The sequence below is a fragment of the Anguilla anguilla genome, chromosome 6 (genome assembly GCF_013347855.1).
Source record: "Anguilla anguilla isolate fAngAng1 chromosome 6, fAngAng1.pri, whole genome shotgun sequence".
Lineage (NCBI taxonomy): Eukaryota > Metazoa > Chordata > Actinopteri > Anguilliformes > Anguillidae > Anguilla > Anguilla anguilla.
Window position 1 is genome coordinate 43,187,267 of NC_049206.1, and position 18,053 is coordinate 43,205,319.

Below are 18,053 nucleotides of genomic sequence, written 5' to 3' on the forward strand. Positions count from 1 at the left end.
CATTGTTAAATGTCTTTTCTCTTTTCTTATGTTTTTGATAGTGATAAACCACTGTAGAATCTGAACTTTAGTGCCATCTACCATTAGCAGATGAACTACACTATATGACCAAAAGTATCTTGACACCCTTTGGAATAACTTGACTGGCCTACACAGAGCCCTGACCTCAACCCCATCCAACACATTTGGGATGAGTTGCAAAGCCAAATGCGAGCCAGGCCTAATCGCTCAATCAGTGCCTGACCTCACTAATGTTCTTATAGCTGAATGGAAGTGAATCTCCACAGGTTTTTTTGAAATGTTTAAAAATCTACTGGAAAGCCTTCCCAGAAGAGTGTAGGCTGTTACAGCAGTAAAGAGGGGTCCAAATCCATATTAACAATCATGGTTTTGGAATGAGATATTCAATAATGCATATGGGTGTGATGCTCTGTTTCCCTTATACTTTCGCATACATACATAAATACATGCATATATGATATGGTAAATGGACTGCATTTATATAGCGCTTTTATCCAAAGCACTTTACAATTGATGCCTCTCATTCGCCAGAGCAGTTAGAGGTTAGGGGTTAGGTGTCTTGCTCAAGGACACTTTGACATGCCCAGGGCAGGGTTTGAACCGGCAACCCTCCGACTGCTAGACAATCGGTCTTACCTCCTGAGCTATATTGCCCCTATATGATATACATACATATGGATACCAGACAGCTAACTAAAAATTGGAAACACCAATGCAAGGTCAGTTTATAGGGTATTGTGTAGTCTCAATTCCAGATGCTCAACTGCTGATAGTGTCTAGAAAACGTAGTCAAACGTTCTGGCGTAGGCTTCCTGTATTCAGATTGGTGGCAACTGATTTCATAGAAAATATGAGGTGAGGTTTGGCTGAGGTGAGTTTTCTTCTCAGGCACCCAGCCGCCCACCTTTACCTCTCAAGCATTTCTGTGACGCCGTCTCTGAAAAACGCAGAATACAAATAAAATTGAACTAAATACTTCCCTATTGGTCATCCTCACGCACAACTGGCATCAGTGGATAATACTAACATTGTGCTTTGCTGATACGGAAATATCAAAATAGATTTGTGTGTCTACAATTGCACAAGTTTCAGTATTGATCGCATCCCTACTCTAAGCCTCTGCAATCTATTTGAAATTCGCTGTCGCCTGATTTTTGGCTGCTTGCCTTGTTTTGCTTTGCAGTTTGATTTAATGCCAGATATCGCAATCCTCGGACATTTCCTTCTGTCCACTGTTGACCTTGGCTGATTACGCATTCACATGGAATAAGTTATTCCATGATGTCATCTGTTAGTTACCTAAGTCTCCTCTCACCTGGCATGTGCACAGATAAACATTTGCAACATGAAGTGTGTGCGCCCTGCCATGAGACAGTAATTACAATTTCTTCTTTTTAATAATTTTTTTTTTGATCATATCATTAATTTATTTATTTATTCATTTATTTATTTATTTATTTGACTGTTTTTAAAACGAGATTTCGAAAGACTGCATATCAGACAGTAATCCTTTTAAACATATTCGAGGATAGAAACACAAGAAAGCCAAGAGTCTTATTCCCATTGTGGTCTTCCAGGCGTTTTTTTCATTCGATTTCGATTTATTTATGAACCGCTCTCATAAACTAATAGAGATACTGAGCTTCGTATTCGTAACATGTACATAAAAGTGCTGTGCAAAGTTATAACGCTGCTCCATCGCAGTTGAGTTTTGAAGTTTCTGTAGTGGGCAGGTCTTTGACCTCCTGATTGGATGGTTGCAACGCGGTGCTCATGACCATCTGTTTGTTGAGATCACATGAATATTGCTGTGCGCCTGTGTACACTGACATCACTGATCAGTCATCCGTATTTGGGTGCTTTGAGTATCTAGTACAGATACCAGCTGGACTGCTTTCCCTCCTTTCATTTCGACAGGCTGCAGTTGCAACTGCGCTGGTGTAAATATGTCGGGTGGCTGGTCGGTGAAGGATCATAAGAATTACACGAACCCCAGCGCCGGGGTGAAGCGACCGCGCAACGACGTGGGGAACAGGGTAACAGTTGTTCTCGGAGCGCAATGGGGCGACGAAGGCAAGGGAAAAGTGGTCGATTTATTGGCGACAGAGTCGGACATCATTTGCAGATGCCAGGTAAAATAATAAGAAGTATAATTGTATCTAAACAACCCTCGAGACAACTTGCGCAGCAAAGTTGCGGCTCGCCGCCTACCAATCTTCGTACATCACTGTTTCTTCTCGAACATTGAATCATAGAATACTCCTGTCCTCAATAAAGTATACTTATGATGTTGCATGTATTATGTTACGACATGATGTAAACAAAAGTTTATTTAGTGCTATGAGGGAATTGAATGCCTTGCTTGCTGTGTTGTTTTCTGATTTACTTAGTAAATATTATATTGTAATATTTTGTGAGTATTATTTAGCAATATAGAATGTAATTCAGAGCAATCCGCCGATAGGGTTGTGGGAATGTCAGTGTGAAATATTGCAACAGAAGTTTTGTCCACCTGGAATTTCTAGAGTTGAACTTTGCTCAGTTTTCCAGCGTACGAATGAGGAACAGTAGGCTTTTACCCCAGTTGGGCGCAGTGGAATGCTACATCAAAAGTACCCTGGGCACTATAAATACAGGCAAATGATCGTGCGATGTAACCAGAGCGCCGTGACGCCGTCACAAGAAAGGCCTGTGAGCTCTCATGGTGGGTGTAACGGAATATGCGCGGAGTCGGTTACGGCTGCCATCGTGTGCTGAACTTTGTCTCTGCGTGGGTGTTAAAGGTCTCCTAATAACACCGCATTCCCTTTCCTGTTAAATGTCAGCGCTTACTGACAGCGAGTTTGACGCGGAATGCTCGGAAGCGCCTCGTAGCGGGTCCTCTTAAAAAAATCTATCTAAATAGCCTATTGTAAATGACAGTTGACAGTAGTTTGAGGGGAGGAGAATGTGTGATAGCTCATAGCTGTCACGAAAGATTCCCACCTTTGCGCCTGTGCGTGCGTGCGTGCCCGTGTGTTTTGTTTGCTATTGCATCCTTATTAGAAGTAAAATCAAAATGTCAGCTGGCTTTTTTGATCCCGCAAGTTTAAAATGCAAACATGACAATATTGGCATGTGCTGTTTTTTTTTTTTTTTTTTCTCTGACTTGTTGTTGTTGTTTTATCCAATAAATACTTGTAGGTAGGCTTGCCTGGTATTTCAGGTATCTCAGATCGCAAATTAAAGCTACCTGTAAAATTAACATTAGAAAGTTCCAGTGTTTCAACTCCACAGTTCCTGTGGTTTTTAGCAATGACTTTCAAACATCAGCTGACTGACACCTGGATCAACATGTTATTTGAGTTGCCGTCCAATCATCATTTATTTGGCTTCTGTTGCAGGCATATAACATCGCATTGACCTGGCATTTTGAAATCAGTATGGTTACACTAGATCAGGGGTGTCATCATGGGTGCAGGTTTTTTTTTTTAGCCCAGCAGTTAGACTTCTACTTGTCAAGGTCTAAATTGTAGACCACGATTACTTAATTAGTTGAAACATTTGCCATTGCCAGTGCTGGGCTAAGACAGACACCTGCACCCACACTGGCCCTTTGCAGATAAGATTGGACCACCCTGCACTAGATACACAGCTCCCGTACAAGAATTTAGGCGATCTATCAAGTATCCAACTGTGAAAGAGACTGAGATACTGTATGAGAGAACATTAGCCAACATATATTGCAGTCCTCCTCCAGGACATAGATGTTCTTCATAAGATATACATTTTATACATTTTGATACATTTGATTTGATTAGATATAATGCACACTTTTCTGCAAAATGACAATATATATTATATTATTACAAAAATAAAGTTCATGTAATTCAGAAATAATCTGCTGCTAATTAAGAGTACTTGATGTTTGTGTCTGTGAAACGAACCTCACACTTTTGTGGTCTTGTGTGTTACTGGAACCAATATTCTAAAATGGAAATGTTATTTATCGTTAAACAGGATCACTAAACAGGATGAAACCTTTGAAGGTGTGGATGATGGATTCAGTCAGTCAGTACTAATCAGCCAATCTATTGACCGATAAGATTAGAGGACATGTTAAAAATTGTAACCCTGGCTCTCATGTTCCTGGTGGGTCACACGGTCACACTATTTTTCCTTGATCCCAAAGCAACGCTGCACCATGTGATGAGATCAGGCCTCTAAATGTGGACTTGGGACAGATGGAAATACAGTTCTAACAGAGCATAACATGAATATTAGGGGTGTATGTTAGGGGAAATTGTAGACCTATAACTGATAGTTAGCTGTACCGATATCAGTGTCAATGCTTTAGTGCAAATGCAAACTGTAAACAAGTTTGCATGTTTATGGAAGAAAGAGAGAACAGATGTCAACTTATGAATGAAGACTGTAATTTTTTTGTCAATTTTATTTGTGTAACAAAACATTTCAACTTTATTATTACCGATTCTTGTATAGCATTGCTTCTGAGTTTTGCTGGTATAATTATACATTTACATTTAGCATGACATTTTCATTTAATGCATAATATTAATGGTGCATCAAATGCAACGCCTCTGGTGCATGCATGTTGCCATCTTATCAACCATGATCTTAGCTTCTCGGTTGACACTGTCATATTTCAGTTTTAAGTTATTATTGGCCTATAATGATCATAATTATGGATTCAGCATATATTATTATGCATTGGTAATTAATGTAAATGAGTTTTGGTTGTGATGAACCTGAGAACTTCATTTTTTAAAACAAATTTTAATTCATATTCCTACATTTTCTCTGCCAATGGGGAATTCTTAATCATAACCAAGGGTGGATACATCAGATAATGCATGGATGGATGGGCAATTCTCTGGACTACCAAGCAGCCCAATCCGATAGCCTGAGCAAATTTTTGGTATTCCACATATTTACGAAAAAATACATCTGTGTATGGATATTCGCACAGAAAAGGAAGTTACAAACTTGCTGAATCCTTCAACCTGTCTTTTATTTTCTGAGAATTGCCCATCCATCCATGCATTATCTGTACCCACTTATCCTGGGCAGAGTCACGAGGGGTTCTATCCCACTATGCATTGAGCGAGAGGCAGGAATACACCCTGGACAGGCCGCGTGTTCACATTGCAATGACAGCCCAGAACAGTGCAAACCACATTGATTATATTGATTATTATTTGTTTTTTTTCAAAATAGAAGTTGCAAAAAAATGTTTTACAATGGAAAAAATGAAGAATGTTTCATTTAAAAGAACAATCATTTTTAAACATAATAAAAATACGAGATGTGTTCTGTTTTCATTCTCTTTCAGTCGACGAGTATTTTTAAAATAGCTCCGTTTGTGAAACAGAATAATGCAGAAATTTAAGAACCGGAATCTATGGTATCCTGTGTCCAACCTGTGGGTCAGGACCTACAGTTGGGTCACATCAGGATCAAGTTCCATTGTGAGAAATTTGTGAGATATATATATATAAGATATACCACATGTATGTAATGTAAAAAAAAAAAAAAAAAAAAATCTCTGAGTGGGTGCATCTGTCTTTGAAAATAATTTTCAATTCTAAGTGCAACGTGCAGTACAATATCCATTACTAAGCTTCTGCCACGTCTTCCGATAAAAAAGCATCGCTTGACAAACAAGAAATTAAAGCTAAATCAGGCATTGCGCTAGATGCACAATGCGCAAATATTTATTTATTTATTTATTTATTTATTTATTTATTTATTTATTTATTTATTTATTTTAAATATGGTATTGTTTTTGGATTTGTTTGCCTGGTATTGCACATCACACATTTATGAAAAAATGTCTCACTTTCTGTCAATTGCCTCTCTGCTCTGGCCGTTCATAATTCAGAATGCAACATTGGGGTATCTTCCTGAGCAAATAAGTCAGCTTTCTCATAAATTTCGATCAACTTAAATTAACATGTGGCTAGGCCTCATCACCTTGCAGAGATGTTTATTATCACAAGAGCAATTCTACCAACCTTTGGCAAGGTAGACCTATATTTTAAGATATACAAGTTAGCTGAATAATGCTTGCTAAAAAAAGTTAGGGTTTAGAGAACTAACTGGTTAAGAGAACTAACTAGTTAGCATTTTATTCAGTTTATAAATATTTAGCTTGTCATATTATAATAAAAATAACTCCCTGTATATCTATCTTTTATTGTGAAGATAATAGGCCTGGGCAAACTGAAACAAAATGTTTATTGTGGTGAGTTGTTTCTTTAATATGGATTGTCTTGCCTTGATGCTAACAGTAATAATTTTGTAGGCTTTTGTAGCGAAGGAGCATTGAGGTGTGAAAATGTCTTAGTGTGCACAGAGAAAATTGGAGAAAAGCATTGATAAAAATTTCTAAAAAGATGGTGTTCTTAAAGGGCCGGATGACAATGGAACAACCTGACATCTGGGACCACAACTCAGATCCTTAACCCCTAGACCACATAATAAACTACATGATGCAGAGCTTTTTCACTGTGTACTATTCACAATCAAGGTTATTTGTCCATATTTTGGTTTTACCCATTAGTTGATAAGAGAAAAGCTGAGCACGTGGTGAAATAATCCACAAAGGGTTTTTACTGTATTTATCTTTTCTTTAATGGTTGCTTTTATCTCAATATAATGGCAAGTTAAACATTTGTAATCTCTGCAGTGGCTTTTTGAAGAACTGTAATCAAGCTGGTAAAGTTGTCAACTTGCATCCAAATGAAAAACAAAATTGTTTGGAGCACTACTGCGTTAACTCGCAGTGGGGAGGATTTAAAAAGCACAGATGATCCCCATCTATGGTCTTTTTATACTGTAGCTTTAATCATTATTCTCCAAATAAAACGTCAAACAGACAAGAGCTCTTTCTTACAACCAAAAAACAAGTTATTCATTGCACCAATTTAGTGACCTAGGAGGGCAGGGGATTTTGGAAACATTGTCTTCATAGCTGAAATAAGTTCAACAATTGTCCCTTCTGCCTAGAAAAGGAATGCAGTTACCTCTACTCCCCTCAGGCTCATATGAAAACTTTAACCAAAACTGTTTCAGCTCAAGAATGCGGGTCTACTGTAACGTACATCAACCTGTTTAAATGGAAATAAAATTAAGTAAACCAAAAGCATGTTATGAAACTGAAATGTCCCTGGGTTATATCACAGTATTATGCAAACTTTAATGGCAGGAAAGAGCATGCCTTTTTTGTTGTCCTGGATGTGAGTGTAAGACACTATTTTTTATTTGGTAACTGAGGCAAAAAGGCTATATTTTAACACAACACCCACTCTGAAACACGATTGTTCGCAGTTTGTTAATGTCAAAGCTCAGCGTAAAGCTTTACAAGATGTCTTGCACTCATAAAGCTGCCACAAATTATAATTTAGTCATTTAGCAGGTGCTTTTGGCCAAAGGGACTTACAAAAGTTTATGTTTTCAAGGCATTTCAGAGAACTAGCCAATTAAAAAAATGTAAAATGCTGTTTTGCAAGGAATGAGGGACTGTCTGAAATTGGCCCAGTTTCATTAAAGACCATGTCGAGATAACCACCTCTTAGCAGTTCCTTTTTCTTGTTCAAAGGCCACAAATTCATCTGAGGATTCCCCAAATCCTGCAGAGGGTGCAGTCAATACTACCTTCAAATATAAAAATCATTCCCTCTCTCAGCCAGGAAAAGAGGTGCAGTAATGCCAGTCAGAACAAGCCCAGATTGCGAAATAGCATTTGATCACCAGTTTCTCAGTTTTTACAGCAACATAAACAAAGAGACAAAGCCAATAAATCCACAGCCACAGGAAAAATAATTAACAGCTTATATCAGTTAAAACATAAACAGTCACCCTCAGATAAAATAACTCCTCCGGGTTATGCATTAACAAATAATGAACATTGTTGTTCTCCTTGCCATATGCATAGGTTCAAAAGCTGGCACCTATCTGTCTTGCAAAACTTACAAACCTTACTCAAGAAATGTACTACGGAACACAAATAATCATACACTGGGTTCAGCAAAAAAGGAACTCCTTTCCAAACTACAAATTTGCTCCAAAAATTGGTACAGAAATAATGATAACGTAGTACTACATCATTTTTTAAGTTTCATTGGTACTACCAGTGAACAAATCTCAAATACAATAATTAGACTCTAATGTCTCCATATGCATGTCTTTCCATAGATCCGTGCCACTCGCTGTAAGATGGAACACAATCTCTGAGCCATCATCAAGCTTGTGCTACGATCCCCTCGGTTATCCTGACTGACTTTCACCTAAGTCGCCACCCCTACCTCAAGATGCCTTTGAAGACATCACTATACCTGAAGTCGAACACACTGCGTTCCAGGAAGTCAAAGCGCAGGGAGCCGCTGTCTGTCAACATGATCAGCCAACCACTTGGTGACTTCCGTCACCTTTCCCACATCGGGATGGACTCCCATGGCGATGCCTTCGGTGACCTCTCCTTCCTGAAAAGAGTGAACAGCCTGCCCAACGAGTCTCAGCTCAACAAACTGGGGCTGGACCCAGACAACGTCCCACCGCCACCTAAACCCCCCCGCCTCGAATCTGGGGAAGACGCAGAGCCCCAGGGTCGCCACGGTAACCAGAGGCACAAGAAGTGCCACTCACTGCCTCTGCTGGACAGTATAGAGGCAGATGAGCTGTCCTTGGTGGAAGATCAGCCAGGCTTCATGGCTGAAAGGGAGGCGGAGCCCACTCAGGATCCTCCCCCTGAGCCCCCTGCTCCTGAGGACGACCCCCCCTTCTCTCTCAATCTGGACCTAGGCCCCTCCATCCTGGATGATGTCCTGAGGGTGATGGACAAACTCAGCCAGTGATGCTATCTCTGGTTTCTTACCTACACTAGGTGGTGGGCTTATTTCTCAGTTGCCAGGAAACAGTAGCCATAGTGTGCAATTCTCCTTATCCATACTTTTGTATGATCTGTGCTTGATCCTAATGTGAACTACTGTTGGCTGGCTGAGAGGAATGATGTGAGACACTATTTGCTGGCTGTAGTGATGCAAGCCACTATTGGCTGGCTATTTGGAGTGATATGAACTATAGTGTTGGCTGGCTGAGTGGCAAGGGAGTATTCTTTCCTTTTTCCAAAAGCATACTGTCAACATTTGACCTCTCTTGCGGAACTCTCAAATTTCCACTGAACACCTGGATCACCATTGCAAGATAATCACATGACACACTGAGATATGCACAGTGAAAAATAAGTTTTGAGAGTGTTTATGTGGACATACATGTGTGGTGATTGTCACACACAATGCTTTAAAGACTGTAGAAGAGGTCAGAGACAGCCACTCTCATGATAGTAACCTATTTTAAATTTAAAACATGGATTTATCACGGAGATACCAGGAACAGCTAATGCTCTTATTGATGGAATCTAAAACTGTACATTAAAACACAATAATATGACAGCAATGCCAATTTGTGTTGTTCCTCTTAAAACCTTCCACGGGGACTAGAATGAGGATGTTTAAGTACTGTAAGCTAACAGTTGAGCCTTTATGGAGTTCCTTCAAAATAATTTTTCATACACAGCTTAAGGGTGGTAAAGAGTAGAATTGCCAAACAATATTAACAGTGTTCAAATGGCACTATTTCAAACCCAGGAGGTCAACATAAGCTAGACCATGGTTAATTAATGAACCAGCTTATGTCACTAATGACTTCACTGAGCAAAAATACCACCGCAGGTAAGACATGAACTTTACCCTGTTAAAACATACCCCTTCCTGCTATCCTGTTAAATGATTGTTCCAAAGGTTCAAAGACAAACCCTCTGTACAAATAGGTGCCTGTATATGCAATCAAGACATTTCAGTGCTTTGATTATAACTGTATGTGTCAAGGTTCAACATTTTTTAGTTTCTTAGGTACAGGGGGACATTTCAATGTAATACTCCTTGGGAACACATTAAAATTAAATGTGCCACTTATATGAATCCTAATGAGGCCTGTCCACCTGTTCAGCACTGCACTGCCTCATCCCATTATCCAGCACTTCCCACACTGACCCTCTTCTCCACAGCAAGGCCATTGTGCCAACCTGCCATCATGGGAGACCAAAGAGGGTTGATCTGGGAAACATCAACAAAAAAAAGTTATTTGAAAATCCATGGGATACTTTTAAGAGAAAAAACACATAGGAATCAATACATTATAGAAGATTTTAAAAGAAGAATATATAGTATAGTATAGTATAGTATAGTATAGTATAGTATAGTATAGTATAGTATATAAAAGTATTAGGCCACCTGTTTTTTTTTTCCTGCCATTTCCAAAACTTTTTGGTCCAGGGTTGATGGCTTGCACATAGCAAGGGTTTTTATTTTTTGCAGTTACACAACTTTTAGTCCAGCAGATCCTAGTTGCCATTTCATTGTAGTCAGGGGAACTGGTTTCTCTCTAGTTGAGTTCTTAGTAGATGTGGTGCAGATGTACACTAGTTTCTCTTGTAAGACACTACAAAACATTTTTCGACGGCCTTCTGAAAGGAAAGCTATTTCAAGGAAAGTCGTGTCTAGGATAATTTTAAAGTAAAAGTCATCTTTCTCTGTTATTATAGGTAGAAAAAGTTTGAACTTTGGTTTGTCATTCAATTAATATTTTTTTTTAACTACTACATATATATATGTGTGTGTGTGTGTGTGTGTGTACTTTCCCACAAAGATTTTAGAGCTGTACAAGCAATAGTTTAAAATTTAGGCCAATTACTGTTAGCTAGCTTCCACACCAAACAGATGGCAACCACAAAGTTGTTGAACAACAACAACACAAAATAACCCATCCATGGGGCTTTATTTTGTGAACAGGTGAAGTTGTATCTGAATTCTGTGTGTTTACATGAAGTCAGAAGGTACAGAACTTGATGTTTTTTATGGGCAGAAAGCCTGTGGTCATTGTGGTTATTTCTGTAAGAAACCCTTAAAAGTGCCAAACTCTCTGTGCTGTATAGGTATGGGGCATGCCCCGCCAAGCTGTAACTTGTATGTGAGTCAGAAGTAGAAGAATTCTGAGAAATATTTTGTGGATAAAAATACAACCATTTGATAACACTGCTATTACTTTTCAGCCACTTTGGACTTCTTCAACTTCAAAAATTGGGTTATTAGTGGAAAAAACACGTTGAACCCAATACATGTGGTTCACTGAGTGTAGTCTAATACAATCAGCTCTAAGGGTATCTCAAAAGAGGTATCTGTGTCGTGTTCTTTCTTGTCCCGTCTTGATGAAGAGGAAAAATGAAGCACTGTGCAGATTTTATGCAATTACAGTGAACATAAATGGCACAGAAGGTCTCCTTATATAAGCCTCAGCTGAAATAACATGCACTGACTATTCAGTATCCTAACAAACACAATGGTGGAACCTTTACAGCACAAAGTCTGAGGTTTGGGCGCAAAGTGATTTTGGATTGGCAGCCTGGAGAGGGCTGCATGAAAAGCAAAAAAAAGCACCTACACACTCTTCCCTCCACAAGTTTGAGGAGGAAAATATGTTGACTCATGACAGTGGGTAGGACAAAGGCTAGGGGTAGAAAAGCAGATCTAAAGCTGTTGTACTGAACTTTGGAACACAGAACTGACCTGAGGTCTGTTTCAGATATTTTCACAAAAGAATTTCTTACACAGGTTTAAGGTTTGGCCTACTAACCTGACATGCACAAAGCATGCCATCTACTGGTGAAAATGCTAAATTGAATACCACTTTCAGGTGAGCAGCTTCATGGAAAGGGCCAGGGTTCCTTAAAGGCATGTAGTATGCAGGATTTTCACCTTAAAAATATTATAAAACAACCATGTTCAGTCATTACTATGATGCATAGACAATCTGCGTGCACTTCTGCCCAGTCCTTGCTTGTCTGCCTGTATTTGTTATTCTAAAAAGTTCTCAAGATATTGGGTGTGGCACCTTTTTCTTTGTGGGCTGTATATGAAAAGCATGTGACCAATAGAAGAAGAAGGAGAAGATGAAGAGGAACTACGTATGGATTGGCTACAGTGAACGGTGCATTTTCAGCTGGGTTAGTGCTGAAGAGAAAGGGTCACCTTGTAGGCTAATGTAACGCTCTCCTTGTGGCTGGTCAGTATTTTGGTTAGGTAGCTGTAGTTATTAGCTAACTGAATGTTATGTTTACCAAGGTTAGCTGGCTAGCCATTATAGCCCAAGATTTTGCTATGGGTCTAATATTTTACAAAGTAACAATATAAGGCTGGAGAATAATATTGCAATCAATTGCAATCCTCTTGGATCATATGGGCTAGCTAGCTATTGTTAGCTAGGTAATAGGGGTGAGTCTGCCAGTCAGAAAATCCTACTACCCCATTTTTATGGATATGATTGCAGTTTAACTACTACACACCAATATCCTTGGTCAGAGATACACATTGCATTTTTAAATTACATTTCATATCACAATAACCACATATAATGTAGTCTGAAGCAATTTACGGATTTACCTTTAACCTTTGCACTTTAACCTTTCCTCTGAAAGCCCACTAAAATGAATACCCTTTGGCTGAGAACCACTCCCAAAATCTATTAACTTTTGAAACCTTTAACCAAAAAACATTACAGACTGTATTGCAGTTGATATTTTCCCAGTTGTAAACTGAAGCATTTCTACATCATGATCTTGTTACAGGCCATCATCAGAAGTAAAACTAACGAGGGTGCTGTGAGTGTGGTGCACCCATACAAGTACCCATGTTGGGCCCTTTGAGAACCCAAACATAGACACTAACTTCGGCCTAATTTACGAAAAACTTTGTTAACGAATGTTGAAAATAGACAAACATGATGTATCAGTTGAGTTAAAAAAAAAACAATATAGGTGTTCTTACAAAATGAACTACATAAAATGTGTGATCACTCTCTAGCCTCCAAGTTACAGCATGCCTGTTAAGCAATGTTCTTTGTATTTTTGGGTGGGGCATTGCATGGTGGGGCTCTCAACATATAATTACATGAAAAAGTATTCGGTCACTTCCTGATTTCTACTGTTATTGCATATTTGTCACACTGAATGGTTTCACATTTTTACACAAAATGTAATGTTACACAAAATTATTTTTAAAAAATTATTTCATTTATTTCATGAAAAAAGTTATCAAACACCCATATCTCACATGCGAAAAAGTAATTGCTCCCTTAGTTACTCAATCAACAAATTAATCAAATTTAATTGAAAATTAGACACAGCTAGGGTTGATTGCAGCCAGCCCTGTTGAAGTAGTCACCACAAAGTTTCTACAAGCACACTATGGCACAATCAAAGAAAATTCAAGAAGATGAGAAAAAAAGTTATTGAAATATATCAGTCTGAAAAGGCTTACAAAGCCATTTCTAAGGCTCTCAGACTCTGTCAAACTACGACGAAAGGCACTATCTCCAAATGGATAACACTTGGAACAGTGGTGACTCTTCCCAGGAGTAGCTGGCCTGCCATAATTTCTCCAAGGGTAGAAGGACAACTTGTCACAAAAGATCCCAGAAGAACATCTAAAGAACTCTAGGTATCTCTGAGCTCAGGTAAGGTCAGTGTGCATGACTCCACAATAAAAAAAGATACAGGGAAAAAATGGGATTCATCGGAGCATAGCAAGGGAGAAACCACTGGTAACCAAGAGAAACATCAATATCTTTTTCACATTTGTAAAGAAAAAAAAGTCTATATAATAATAGAGGAAATCAGGAAGGGGGAAAATACTTTCTCATGGCACTGTTTCTCACACCCATATGCATGGCAGGCTACGTGCAGTGTTGCCAGATTTGAAAACGGTGAACATACTCAATCAGAGCCTGAATTCCACCTAATCGTGAAAAAAAAATTGCTCAATATTTTGAAAAATACCACAAAATCCAGAGGAATTACATGCAAACTGTGATTAAGGGGGGGGGGGGATGTTACTAGCTTGTTGATGAGGGGGAATGGTTGTGATTCTTGGGAGACACAGCCTGAATGCATGTACTGCACTATAAATGTAAATGATCACCTTAAAGTAAATAACATAAAAATCTTCCCAATATGAGAAAAAATGGGGAAATTATGGCAACCCGCCCAAAACCACAATAACATAGAAAGTATCCCAATCTGGCAATACTGGCTACATGTAGACCTGTCTCTGTCCATCATGTGATTGTACAGTCAAGTAGGTGCCTAGTATAAAATAAATTGAAACCCATTACATTTTATTTTGCAGGCAATGCACAAAAGCGCAAACATACAAATATAGTTCAGATAAAGTACAATTCTGTCATAAAGTAACAGCTCTCCTTAGCCATGAACATCAAGTCTAGCACACACCGTGAAGCATCATCTAAGTTTTAATGCTAAGTCTGGAAAGCCATGGCAAAGTCTTCAGCTAGAAGTGCTGGCCTGTAGTGCTGAATCATGTCCTGAAGGCAAAAAGGGCTGTCATGTTGGCTGCGGTGTAGGCCAGAGTCAGAACTTTGAACCCGATGGTGTCCAGCAGCCAGTGGAGTGACATGCAATTACTAATTACCAACAATTAAGGTTGAAGACAAGTTGGGCAGCTGCATTCTAGATGAGCTGAATTGGCTATATGGCACAGGCCGGTAGGTGTCTTCCACTTGCTCTTGCTGTTACATGATACAGGTTACCATTAGGCTCTTTTGTTAGTGGTGGAAGTGGGTCTCGGGGAATGCCTACAAACGGTTAGCAATGTACTTTTATCAGGTTGACGCTCATAGCTCTGTTACAAAGTTCCACAGCTTTACCACAGGAGTCCCCCACAGGTCCACTCTCAGTTCCCTTCCATTTAAGAATATCCATCCACATCGTTCATCAAAAAAAAGAAAATTGTGTCACTGTCCAAATACTTACTGCACTATGTAGTAACAACACTAGTGCTTAGAGGCTGGCCATGTGAGTAAAGAAATGGCAGAAACAACGAATTGGTCTAATTAAAAGAATAAATAAATAAATAAATCCCAGGGACTGGGGAACAGGAACAAAAACAAAAAAGTAGTTCTTCCTGGACCAGGGTAGATGTGTTGCCAGACTCTTGCCCAATTCAGTTCTTGTGACATGCAGAGGGGGGAAAAAAAGTTCTGTTTTACAGGCTTGGTCTTCTTATGGGCTGGGCAGAGACAACGTTCTGCCTTTACTCCTGTCTCCCGGACTTTCAACTGCTCTTCTGGTAGACAGGCCAGCCTCTGATTGCTGATTAGTTTCTGCTAGGTTACCTCCAGGACGATGTAATCAAAATTGATTTTTGTCCCGAATGACACCTGGCTACTCAGTCGTGCCGGTGCAAATATTTTGTGTTTTCTTTCTTTGGTATTTAGTTATTCTGAGTTATTCTGTTTCACAAAGCAGGACTGCTGAGTTAGCTGCATAGCTCTAACTGCACTGAGAATCCTCTCAAATCTGGAACATTGAATGAAAAAGAGATGTTCTGGATTTTACTCCGCATAGTGGTCCAGCTAACTCTAATCCTGCTTCCTGAAATACCCCCCTGGACATTTATTTAGAACTGGGAGGTAAACATGGAATCGCATGTGGAATAAGTAACATTAGCAGGCCATTTGTCTATCATAGCAAGAAAATATACTTCAAAAGTGAATTACTTTTTCGAAGAAGTTATCTGTGGCCTAGCCTTTTCCCTATTGTTAGCAACTTTGTTATCTTTGTTAGTGAAGTTGGCTATGCATAACAATAGCTAGATAGCATGCATGCTGTATTTAATTAATTTCCCCTGATTGAAATACATGAAGGTGAATTACCAAGATAGCTAAGTTGCAACTATAAACAGTAACAGCATTTTCCATAGGAAGGGAAGTCATCTTGACAGAAGAACAGAATTCAATGAAAAACTACCCAACCTCGGTCATCTAGCTGCATAAGGTAGCTAAAAGTAATGTTACTTATAGGTCCAACAGAAAACAGGCCAACCCTGTGTCGCTTTTCATCTCCTTGGCAAACTTCAGCTGGCACCACCAAAGAAAAGTAATTCCTAGATTGACTCTAGCTATTGAACGAGCCCTGTCAGCTTGTCTTTTTGCTTTACTGTAACTAGGCTTCTTATCATCTGACATTGCAGCAAACTAGCAACAAAAGCTTTGTCGGAATCTGATCCCAAACCACAGACTCTGTAGCCACACCCAACCTCCCTAGTTCCTACACAGAAAAGAGCACCACACCCAGAAACGTTCCAAACACATTTTAGAATACAAATACAGGTAGAAGGTGCACAAATTCAGCTAAAGTGTGTAAAGACTGAGATTACCAGTGCATCATAGATATGCCTTAGTATAGTTCTTTTATAATATTTTCAAATAAACAAATCCTGCACAGTCTGCCTTTAATCCATAAGAGGCAGCTATGGAGTTATTTAACATTCTACTTTTATTTTGTTTAAAAATATACCTGTAACATTAAGTACAATTAAGTGTTTAGCTGGAAAGATTCACACTCTAGGTCATGCACAGCTATTGGCTAGCAAGAAAACAATCCAAAACAGATGTATATTTTGCGTGCATGCAGCTTCCACAAATGAAAATACTGTTCTGGGAACATCAAGGATCAGCTTTCGAGATATTTCTCAGAACCAGCTGTGGGTTTATTGTCATTATTCCCAGAAAAATGTGGGAGGCAAAGACAAATGCAGATTCTTGTTAACTCACTGGCAGGTGCAGAACTAAGAATGTCTCAGACACACCTTCATCCCAAATGTTGACACAAGGCAATAGTCAATGACTACACAAACTACTAACACAACTTTGCACTTTTCCTGGCCCATATTCGATTTTCTGCCAAACCAAGAAACCTGAGCAACTGATGTTTTTTTAACTAAATGCTACTGGAAGACTGAAATAAATGTCACACTTGTAATGGATGATTATAATAATATAGGTAATAATTAAAATATGGGATGTGTTTGTGTAGTGGGGAGTAGGTGCTGATAATTGTTTGAAATGGTTAGTAATGGACTGAAAGAGAGCCATACAACTTAATCATAAAATCTGAAGATAAGGAAAGACTAGCCCAACCCGAAAAAAACTCTCTTCAGAAACGTGTATGACGACTCAGTCAGATGTAAGTTTGCAGAGCAAACACATAAAAGTGTATGAAGCCACTATAACGATTCTCCATTGTAACAAGGGCTCTTGTATGGAAAACAAGAACTAAGATGCAGGGATCCTGTTGGTGCCAAGCCAAGCAAGTCAAATTTGTAGATCTAAAATGTATGATTGTAATGCACTGGGGAGTATAAGAGCATAAGAAGCTCCTGAATAACAATCATACGTTTTAGATTAGAGGAGTTAAAAGTTCACATAATATAGATTGTGTATGGTGATCAACACTGTTTTTATTTGGTTGTGATATGGCCAGATTTGAACAGATGACACCAAATTCCCAAAAATATTTGAGCTGCGTGAATTTTATGCAATTGGTTTGCTGCATTAAAAGCCAAGCTCATACATGGAGGGACCCTAATCTTTTCATTTTTTTAGGATCAGTCCAATGTTTTCCTGAAAGCTGTAGAAGTCTTAAGATATGGTTTCATTTCTCTTTATTATTTCTTCAATATCTTGCCCTATTAGCCATGTGGGTGGAAAATTGTGATTTTAGGAACCATGTCTCAGGTTCCAGTGATGAAAGCATGCTGAATAATGTTAATTTGTCAATGCCACTCTACTGAATTATTGGTTTTCAAGGGCAAACAGGCTGGTCTGCCATTGGTAAGCCACCATGTTCCACATTCTGCCATATTAGCAGTCTACCATGTTGGGTCAGTCACAGTTCATTCACCATCAGTATGTCAACAATGTGGTTTGCCAACACAGCCAATGGCTGTTTCAGAAGTATGTCTGAAAAATGTTGCATGCTGATCATTTCCCGTAAGAAATATTAGCTTAGTTCTGATATTTGCTTCCTAGTTCAATAAATACAGCAATATCTTATTGACCATATCATTACATTTGCATGCAACATAACATTAATTCAAAACAACAGTTCAGGGATTTGG

At 38.9% G+C, this 18,053-nt stretch overlaps 1 protein-coding gene across 1 annotated transcript; it reads left to right on the forward strand.

Annotated features, from left to right (window-relative positions):
• Positions 1-1,829: 1,829 nt before the first annotated feature.
• On the forward strand, positions 1,830-9,477 carry LOC118229059 (cdc42 effector protein 2-like). Its single transcript, XM_035420716.1, has 2 exons — positions 1,830-2,153; positions 8,218-9,477. The coding sequence occupies exon 2, from the start codon at positions 8,334-8,336 to the stop codon at positions 8,874-8,876; it is 543 nt and encodes a 180-aa protein (XP_035276607.1). The 5' UTR covers positions 1,830-2,153; positions 8,218-8,333; the 3' UTR covers positions 8,877-9,477.
• The last annotated feature ends 8,576 nt before the right edge of the window (positions 9,478-18,053 follow it).